A 10685-nucleotide genomic window follows, 5' to 3' on the forward strand; every position below is an offset into this window, starting at 1 on the left:
AATCATCATCAAGCAATTTCGTAATGTTATCAAAGGTTTCACCGAGATTCGACCCGCGAATCACACGGTGAAACTGCAGTTACGTTAAACACAAGGCTATCCTGCTTGTATTTGTTTTTCTTGCTTATTTCAGTTTATCTCATTACTTCCTTTATATTACTTAGGTCGGTTGAATGTTTGTCCGCTTTTCATACAAATCGATTTTTAAGTAACTTCTCATTCAGCTACAAACGTGATCGATGAGCTAGATACTTGAAATTTCAAACTTAATTCAGAGGTCGATGACAGCCGATGACATGATACAAAAAGATTCGCTAGGGGCGCACGGGATGAGAAAAATCGTACGAAACGGAGGGAATTTTGGGATTGATTTTTATGTAAGTTCCCATTGAGCTACAACTGTAAAACTCCACAGATAGGATAAGAAGCCGAGAAAATTTAAGAAAAGGAGAAAAAATTCCGTTAGGTGGAGCACGTATCGAAATATTTAGATAAGAATTTGGAAATTTGGTGTTTTAGGATCGATTTTTAAGTAACTTCTCATTGAGCTACAAACATGACACCTCAGAGACAGGTTAAGACACCGTGACAAAGGAACAAAAGGAGAAAAAAATTCCGTTAGGTGGCACACGGATCGAAAAAATTAGATAATAATTTGGAAATTTTAAACCGGGTTTTAAGTAAATTCTCGATGAGCTAGAGGCTAAAAATTTTGAGCTTAATTCAAAGCTCGATGACAGCCGATGACACAATACAAAAAGTTTCGCTAGGGAGCGCACGGACTGAGATATTTAGAAAAATCAAACGGAACGGAGGGAATTTTGTGATTGATTTTTATGCAAGTTCTCATTGAGCTACAAGCTTAAAACTTAACAGATAGGTTAAGGCTCCGAGAAAATGTAAGAAAAGGAGAAAATGAAAAAAAAAAATAAATAAAAAAAATTTGGAGCACTTCCTTTATAAAAAGGGACAAAAATCAGCGAAAAACGTCCCCTTATATAAAGACATATTCTTGCTAAACTTGGTTGATTTTTAAATTTTGAGATAGAAATTGCAAAAATATTTATGAGAAGGAAAGAATTTAAAGGTGGAGCGCAATTGACTGACTAATAATATCTCCTTTCCTACCAACTTTTCAATCCAAGTATTGTGAGCTCCACTTTTATATTTTTAATTCTCATAAATATTTTTGCAATTTCTATGTCAAAATTTAAAAATCAAAGTTTAGCAAGAATATGTCTTTATATAAGGAGACATTTTATATAAAGGAAGTGTTTAAAATGTTTTTATTTTATTTTTGTTTTTACACTAGCAACACAATTGAGACATTCTGTCTCTATTTTTATACTCAGCGTGCTTTGCACACAGAGTATATTAACTTTGATTGGATAACAGTTGGTTGTACAGGTATAAAAGAATCGAGATAGATATACACGTAGATATATCAAAATCATCAGGATCGAAAAAAAATTTGATTGAGCCATATCCGTCCGTCCATCCGTCTGTCTGTCCGTTAACACGATAACTTGAGTAAATATTGAGATATCTTCACGAAATTTGGTACACGTGCTTATCTGGACCCAGAATAGATTAGTATTGAAAACGAGCAAATCGGATGATAACCACGCCCACTTTTTGGAAAACACAAAAAACCTGATTATTTGTAAATAATACACCTAGAATGTTGAAATTTGACGTGTGGACTGATATTGAGAAAAATTTCAAAAAATTTTTTTAAATGGGCATGGCACCGCCCACTTGTGATAAAATCAATTTTACAAATATTATTGATCATAAATCAAAAATCGTTGAACCTATCATAACAAAATTCAGCACAGAGGTGGCTTTTACTATAAGGAATGCTTTGAAGAAAAATTAACGAAATCGGTTAAGGACCACGCCCACTTTTATATAAAAGATTATTAAAAGGGTCGTGGACGAATAGAATAAGCTATGTCTTTTCAAAAAAGAGCTTTATATCAATGGTATTTCATTTCCCAAGTGGATTTATAACAATAAATAGAAAAAACTTCAAATTTTAAAAAATGGGCGTGGCACCGCCCTTTTATAACTAAGCAATTTTCTATGTTTCGGGAGCCATAACTCGAAGAAGAATTAACGGATCGTAATGAAATTGTGTACACATATTTTCCTTATAGCAGAAAATATTTCTAGTAAAAATGGACGGGATCGGTTAAAGACCACGGCAACTTAGATATAAAAGAAGTTTAAAAGGGTCGTAGACTAGAATAATAAGCTAGAACTTAGCAAAAAATTTATATAAAGGAAATGCTTAAAATTTTTTCATTTTCTTTTTATTAAAATTTCTTTTTTAAGTTCGTTTTCATTTTACAAACTTCTCTAGTTTTAATTAAATTAGTTTTGAATTTTTTTTTTTTCTCGATGCAATCAACACCAAATATCAACTCGAAAAATATTGAAGTTTCGCATCTCTACTTTTTTCTTCTTCCACTCCAATCGAGTAAATAAAAAATTATACACAAGTACTTATACATGAGTTGAAATCAATGAACTTCACTTCACAAAAGTCGGAAGTGGCAAACGAAACAAATTTGTTCTTTCTTTCGAACTACTCAAGTGCAATTTGTGCCCTGAGGTGTAAATACACAACAGCGAATTCAGCAAATTTTCAAGAAACCACCAACTGCATATCAATGAACCGCAAACACTTGTGAAAGAACTTTTTTCTATTGCTACATCAGCTTGTATAGGTACGAGTTGCCTAAGTCTATAATCAATGTTGGTTAAGAAATGAATTAGGAAGAATGTGAAATTGATGTACGAATTGGCATTTGAAAGTTTTACTAATTCTTCCTAATTTTCTTTAAATAACTTTAGCAAGAACACCAAAGAAGATTGGTGTAAAAAGTTGAAATGTGATTTTGGTATTATCGCTTAAGGTAGTTAAAAGAACATATATGTACTCAATAAGTGGTTACCGTATACGTAGGTACATACGTACAATCATATATAAAATGGGGAATACAAAAATTGCATGATCATTACTACACTAGAGGCCTTAACCCTTTTGACCACCTCCTATAAAAGCATTCTTCATTTGGCAGTATTATTCCTGGATTCTAACTACTAGTGAACGCTGGTCACCCTAAGTGGGTCGCAGGCCTTCTTTTTGGTAACTTTGTATAAATAAGTAGGAGGATAACCATTGCAATAATAACCTGGAAATTGAGCTAGAATAAGCCAGCTCTTTTTGAGCAAGTCGCGTTCATCTATTGATTTAAGTGGCGACTGAAAAAAAACTACCTAGTCTTTTTAAATTTCGTTAATGTCCTGTCTCCAATATATGTATGTATTATCATTATTCTTAGCTAAGCAAATGCGAGGCAAGAGGCAGGGACGAGTTGGCGACTATCGTTACAATTTCGGCCCAGTAAATACGTAGGGGAGGAGTAGGTATCAGGCGAGATATCCGCATAAGCTAGCTGTATGAAGCAGCTGTACGCAATTAAACCACCAGCGACAGTTCTGTTCAATGGAATTGTTTGCTGATGAAACGTCGAATATATTTAAGCTTCTGTTAGATAACTGTCATCAAGCTCTTAAGTGAACAACAATATAATTGTAAATGCATAAGCATTTATCAGCCGCAGCACTGGCGACACCAAATCGAACATGGAAGAAGGAGAGATGTTCCAGAAGGTTCGGCTTGGTCATATCAAGCAGTTCAAGCGACAGCTCGTCTAATGCCCGCGCGAACGAAACAAATATCCGAAAAAGGACTGGTTACTCCAGCAACACCTTCAAACCATTCAGGGAGTAGGTGTTTGCTAAAGTAACGACAACGGTGGCTGGATGGTGTAAAGATTATAAATATGCGCAACAAACATTAATGTTAGAGTCGCCATAGCCAAGACGTGAGTTTCTGAACGACGGGCACAAAACTTGGACAGATTTTCCTCTTTTTGTGGGGCAGACGCAGCGGTGTTTCTCTTTTTGACGGCAGCTTTGTTCTATGCCTGACTCTATGAAGGGAATGCGAAAGAAAACTTGTCCTGGGAATAAATTTTATAATGGAATAGAGCGGACGAGTAGCATGATATCGTGGTCTGTCGATCAGGCATGGATGTGCATATTCTAAGATAGGCACGAACAGAGCAGGTAACTGTAGGGTTCCAATGTGCCCAAAAGGATACTGCACACAGAGCTCTATCTGGACTTAGAGAAGATATAGAGATGCGTAGCTCATTATTGGGTAAAACCCAAAAGGCTGGACTGTGTTGGAAAGTTGGATATATATTCGGAAAGCCTGGCTCGCTGTTCATGTGAAGTCACATGTTATTGTTGTTGTAGCGATAAAGTTGCTCCCGAAGGCTTTGGGGAGTGTTATCGAGGTGATGGTCCTTTGCCGGATACAGATCCGGCACGCTCCGGTACCACAGCACAATTAAGGTGCTAGCCCGTCCATCTCGGGAACGGGAAATATGGCCACATTAAACATTCAGGCCATTCCCTCCCTCCCCACCCCCAAGTACCATGAGGAGCTTGGGGTCGGCAGAGCCTCGTCTGTTAGTGAAACAGGATTCGCCGCGGATAGGTGAGGTTGACAATTGAGTTTGGAGAAGCTATATATTGCGCTGGCAAACTAAAGGGTTGCACTACACAGCCCCTTGAATCTGGTATTTTAGTCGCCTCTTACGAAAGGCATACCTACCGCGGGTATATTCTGACCCCCTAACCCGCTGAAGCCGCATATTAGCAAACTGTAAACAAACATATAAGCGCTGAATAATATCTCACGCCAATTAACCAATCTTAGTTGGGAGCACGATCTGAAATCCTGAGCATATCTATTGATAGATCAATTCAATTTTGAAGGACACATGAGATTTGCTTTTCAATACAATGGACCCTACCTTGAGAGTCTCACAGAACTTTTGGCGGTCCATTGTGGACAGAACTTATTGGGAAATAGATAATCCATGACTCAGAGATCTGGTTCGAGGAGTATCCTCATTACGCAACTCTTTCTTAGATAGTGGATGAATGCATTGGAATTCTAAATAAGTTAAGTTCTAATAATCTGACAGCCAAAAATGAAATGAAACCTTGCATTAGCATGTATTCCCGGGCATCAGGCATATACAGGTAATGAACAGACAGATTACCTAGCCAAGCAGGATGCTTTAGCAGCATTCTATGTTCCAGAACCTTCTGTGGACAAAGGTACACACTAAGTAGAGAAACCAAAAGTAACTGGGAAACAAAGCAGTTAAGACAACAATAGACACACTGTAGTCGCGATACCACTTAAGTATGTCAGTTAAATCCATTCGATACACAAATCAGTTGCTTTTGTGAGCTGGAAGATAAAACGCCGGTTCACGTTCTCCAGGAATGCGTCGCTTTGGCAAGGAAGAGATTCTCTAATCTAGGTGGCGTGACTATCAGACTGTAAATCCCCTCGTGATACGGACTACAAAAAGCCTGAATAGGTACCTAAGTACATTAAAAGCCCCACATACAATAACACGATAAAAGGACAAGTGCATCGAGGCTTAATAATAATAATAATAACGAGTTGGAAATCAGCTGTTCTATTACAGCTTGCGCTGCCATCTAGCGTATGATAGCAACTGTCGGTAATGCGGTGCAAATATTCACAGTGCCATAGTACAAACACATTTATTTGTGAGCTTACAATCGTTTATTTTTAACAAATTATTTTAATAAAATATAGCTAAACAAAATCACTACGACCAAAATTGCCCAAAGCTCGCTAATAGCCCGAATTTCCATCTTTACAACCAAAACTTTATTTATAGATTTCGATTCCAAATAAGAGCGAAAAAGGGACCCGCACATAAAAACAGCAATTAGAAATAATATATATGATAATAGTCCGAATAGTAAGAGTCCGACATTACATAACTATAGAGTAAATAAACTCCTATGTCAATTCAAATCCGGAGAAGAGATAAGCAGGCTTCTCAGGAATATGCACGCCACCCTGGCCTATCATTTATCTCTGTTGAATCTACTAGTTTCCTGGAACTTCCAATAGATGACACTAATGACTTTCCCTTGAATGTTAGTGCCCATATATTTTAGCGCCAAGTATAGCTACAGCAATTTCGAAGCTATCCAACCTTTACTTGTTTGTGCTAATTGAATTATGCTCACGTATGCTATACACGTTCAGTGTAGCATCTAATAAGTGCAAAAAAAAAATAATTCACCAAGAAAGGCTAAACGAAGTCTCTAGAGACGTGATTCCATATCCTCTTTTTTTAGATATGATATAAGCACAAAAGGTAAGAAAACAAAAATAGAAAAGTGTATTCGTTTGTAAAAAAAAATATACCCTATATAAATGACCTGCTGGTATTACGGTTACAAATACCCAACATTGCGAATGATGAATTCTCAAATGACACTTCATTAACTAAATAAACAACAAAACATTTCTAATAGCAGACAAAAATGTAACGTTTTTATGTAAAAGCAGGTAACTAAACTTTTCTCTACCATTTGCGGTTTTGTTGTTGTCGTTTAAATATATATAAAAATCAAAATCGCTTATAAAAAATTATAGGAAATCGTAATATTTCTGTAAAAAATTAAATCAACATTTCGACTTACCGGTCCCACGTGGGGTATTTGATGTTGAAGATTTTTGGTGTTGTTGTTGTTTTTGGATAGCTTGTTGATGTGATACTGTCATTACAGTTTGCTGCAGTTGTTGCTGATGTTTTTGTGGCGTTATAACAACGCTTGGTCCAGTGATACCGCGTTTGTCCAATTTTAATTGGACTTCAGGCAAACATATTTGGGATTGTTGGTGTTGTTGTTGCTGCTGTTGCAACTGCTTCTGTTGTGTTTGCGTGTCAACAATTCTTACACTGCTTGCAACATTATTTTTTTGGCTATTTACCGCAGCAATATTATGATTTTTATTAGCAACACCGCCGCCGCTACCCACCACCACAACTTTATTAACACCAATTCCATTAACGCTATTACCAGAATTCTGATGACTGCCAGAATTATTATTGGCAAATACTGTTGCTGCATTAGCTAAACGTAAATATGTAGTGGCAGAAGTTGTTGTTGTAGTAGCAGCGGCAGCAGCAGCAGCTGATGCCAGTGTTGATTTGGACGTTGAGGTACGATTCACAGTTATATTACCCAACTTGGTAGTTGTTGTTGTATTTGTAGATAGTGGCGCGAGCGTGGAGCTTGAAGTCTGCTGACTTTTAGTGCCACGTGTAAAACTCACAGAGCCCAATTGTGTATTAGTGCTAATGTTAATTGTTTGTGTTGGAGGTTGTGCCCTATGTCCGATGGTGCTGAGAGACAGAGTTGAGCCCGAAATGGACGAGGAAGTGGATGAGGATAGCGCACTAGTGCTGCCACCAACACGTTCAGTGCGTTCGATTGAAGTGTTAACAATCGCATTGTTACTGGTCGTAGAAGCGGTAGTTAGTGATGAGGTTGACGAGGAAGCCGTTAAAGCGGCTAAAGATGAGGCAGATGGGTTACGTATGACTAGTATAGATTGCGACTTTTCGAGTCGCTTAAGTGTTTGTAGCACAAATGGTGCTTGACTGGTGATGCTATTGGTGCTGCTGCTGCTCAAACTGCCGCTGGTCATGCTGCTGTTGCTGTTCGTTTCAGAGGTGCGCCCCAAACGATTGCTGTCTGTGCTGAGGCTACGCGAGGTCTGAAAAGTAAGGTGTTGAGGTGATTATATAAATATTGCAAGTATTTTTAACAGCATATGATCGGTGCAGTCAAATAACGCCCGCGCAGAATTATTGCCCGTTCTCAAATTAAAATTTTATATAAAGACTTTCAGGCGCATTTATTAAAAGAAAGAAATTAGTATGAAATTAAGATAAAAATATAATACCACAAAATGAAATTAATTGAGAAATAAATAAAAAAAAAATGTATTCAAAACAATATATATAAAAAATTTAATGTGTTTTATTGTATTTTTTTTTTTTTTACTTTTTATTGTTTTATTTTATTATATGTATTTAATTAGCGAGAAAGGCTCATATTGCTTTATACAATTGTTTTTGTTATTGATATTAGAGAAAAATTTCTGGATTTCACTCCTTTATCAGCTAGCTTTTCGGTAGCTTAGTACTGAACTCGGAATCTCCAACATTTATACTTCATATCATTATTTTATTTTATTTTACTTTATTAAATTTTATTTTATTTTATTTTATTTTACTTTATTTTACTTAATTTTATTTTATTCAATTTTATGTTATTTTATTAAAAACTTTTTTTATTTTATTATATTTCATTTCATTTCGTTCGTTTTATTTTAATTGATTTTATTTTGTTTCATTTTATTTAAATCAATTATATTTTACTTTATTACAATTCGGTTTATTTTATTTTATTTTATTTTACTTTATTTTTATTTTAATTTTATTCTATTCTATTCTATTCTATTCTATTCTATTCTATTCTATTCTATTCTATTATATTTTATTCTATTCTATTCTATTCTATTATATTCTATTATATTATATTCTATTCTATTATATTATATCCTAGTCTATTCTATTGTATTCTATTCTATTCTATTCTATTATATTCTATTCTATTCTATTCCATTCTATTCTATTCTATTCTATTTTTATTTTTCTTATTTTTTTGTATTATTTTTTTTTATTTTTTTATTATATTTTATTTTATATCACTTTATTTTATTTTGTTTCATTTTATTTTATTTTATTTCAATTTATTATTTTATATTTTACTTTATTCTTTTTTGTTTTAGTTTATTTTACTTTATTTCATTTTATTTTATTATATTTTATTTTACTTTATTTTACTTTATTTTATTTTTTTTATTTTATTTCATTTTATTATTTTTTATTTTACTTTATTTAATTTTATTATTTAATTTTATTTAAATTTATTTTATTTTGTTTTATTTTATTTTATTTCTTTTTTATTTTACTTTACTTTAGTTGGGTTTGTTTCAATTCATTTAAATGATTATATTTCATTATATTTCACTTTATCCATTTCATTTTATTTTATTTCATTTTACTTTATTATTTATTTTTTTAATAGAATTTTATTTTATATTATTTAAAAAACATTTTTTTTTTCTATTTTATTAAAGAAAAAATTTTAATGATAATATAATTTTTCCCTGTTTTCTTTAATTCTTCAATTTTTCCCCTATTTTTTTTAGTTTTTCTTTATTCTTTTATGATTCAGTTTCATTTCATTTTAATTAGGTAAAAACAGCAGCATGCGTTCCTTCCCTTCACTGCACCCAAATACTCACAGTTTTGAAGAGATATTGACGCTCGGCTGCAGTGGTGGCCGTTGTTGATTTCTTCAAATTTGCTGTCTGTAGCAACACCGATTCCAATTGACTTGCATTGATTGGTGTTTGCAGTAGGATTGTGTTGGTTGCATTAACTGCATTGGTACTGCCACTGCTGCTGTCGCAAATGCTAGTAATAGTTGCGCTTCCTGCGGCGGGACCACCACCGCCGCCACTTCCGATAGAAGGTTGCGTTGTTGTTGCTTTAGCTTCTTTAGCCACGTATGCAACATTTTTTGTGTTGCTAAGCAAATTAGTTGTTTGTGTTGTTGTTGGTGCTGCTGTTGGTTGTTTTGACTTGCGTGCAATAGTTGTTGTTGTGGGTAATTGTGTAAGTGTTGCAGTGACGTTTGTTTTATCAATTTTGCTCTGCTGCAGTTGTGGATGTTGCTGCTCGAGTTGCAGTTGCTGTTGTTGTTGCTGCTCATTGAATATACCAATTATGCCATGCTTATTTTGTATAACAATTTGCCCATTTTCATTGCGTGCGCCGCGCAGCAAAATAATGTTGTTGGTTAACTGTTGCGGTGGTGATTGTTTTTGCGTTGTCTGCAATTGCTGTTGATGATGTTGCAATTGTTGCTGCTGCTGCTGTTGCTGCTGCATTGATGTGGAAATGATAGGGGTTTTTGTTGTTGTAGTTGGTAACGGTGTTGTTGGTTTTGTTCTTGCAGTTGGTTTTGGTTTTGTTGGTTTTGCACTAGCAACATTGTTGTTGCTTGTTTGATCGTTGACATTAGACTCTGGAAGTAAAAATTTAATGATATTAAAACATTGCTTATACGCCGTCGCACACACATTTTTTCGTGCATATGCTGTATTAATTGAACTACATTTCTTATTTGAAAATTTATTCGCACCCTACAGAATAATGAAGGTCCATTAACTTTATAAAATGACATTAATATAAATGTCGTAACTTTTAAGGTTGGATAGCAAGCGAAATCATTAGCAAAGTCGTATCTCAGGCGGCCGGTTAAGAAGGTTGTAACTAACAATTATATTTTTTGTAGTCCGAACTCATACTCTCGGATAAATGCGCCACCTGGCCAGAAAGATTCGCCTCAGAGTTATTCAAGCTCAGTGCGGGAAGTTGAGCTTCCATATATAGCATAACTTGTAGTCTCTTTGGCGTATCGCGATATGAATACTGTGCAACAGTAAGCTTTTTAAGGGCCGTCAATCATAATTTATCAACTGAGGGGATTTGAGAACTATTGGCACCTAAGGCGATTCTAGGATTATTGAATACATTGTGACGCTAACATCTTTACTGGTAAGTAATGTTGCAAGTAAAGATGGAAGACGTGCTTAGTTACAGACTCATCGTCAGGTTTGTTAT

General features: G+C 34.7%; 1 protein-coding gene across 4 annotated transcripts in view; it reads right to left on the reverse strand.

Annotated features, from left to right (window-relative positions):
- The window catches only part of Camta (Calmodulin-binding transcription activator), a 233584-nt gene extending 223457 nt beyond the window's left edge, over positions 1 to 10127 (reverse strand). For all 4 annotated transcript variants that reach the window (XM_067775046.1, XM_067775044.1, XM_067775047.1 and 1 more), the window contains exons 1-2: positions 9302 to 10127; positions 6622 to 7702 (exon numbers count right to left, since the gene is read on the reverse strand). In XM_067775046.1, the coding sequence (XP_067631147.1) occupies positions 6622 to 7702; positions 9302 to 9949 (1729 nt within the window). In that variant the 5' untranslated portion in view covers positions 9950 to 10127. The remainder of the gene's footprint in view (positions 1 to 6621; positions 7703 to 9301) is intronic.
- Between the last annotated feature and the right edge of the window lie 558 nt (positions 10128 to 10685).

This window comes from Eurosta solidaginis, chromosome 3 (genome assembly GCF_040869045.1).
Source record: "Eurosta solidaginis isolate ZX-2024a chromosome 3, ASM4086904v1, whole genome shotgun sequence".
Lineage (NCBI taxonomy): Eukaryota > Metazoa > Arthropoda > Insecta > Diptera > Tephritidae > Eurosta > Eurosta solidaginis.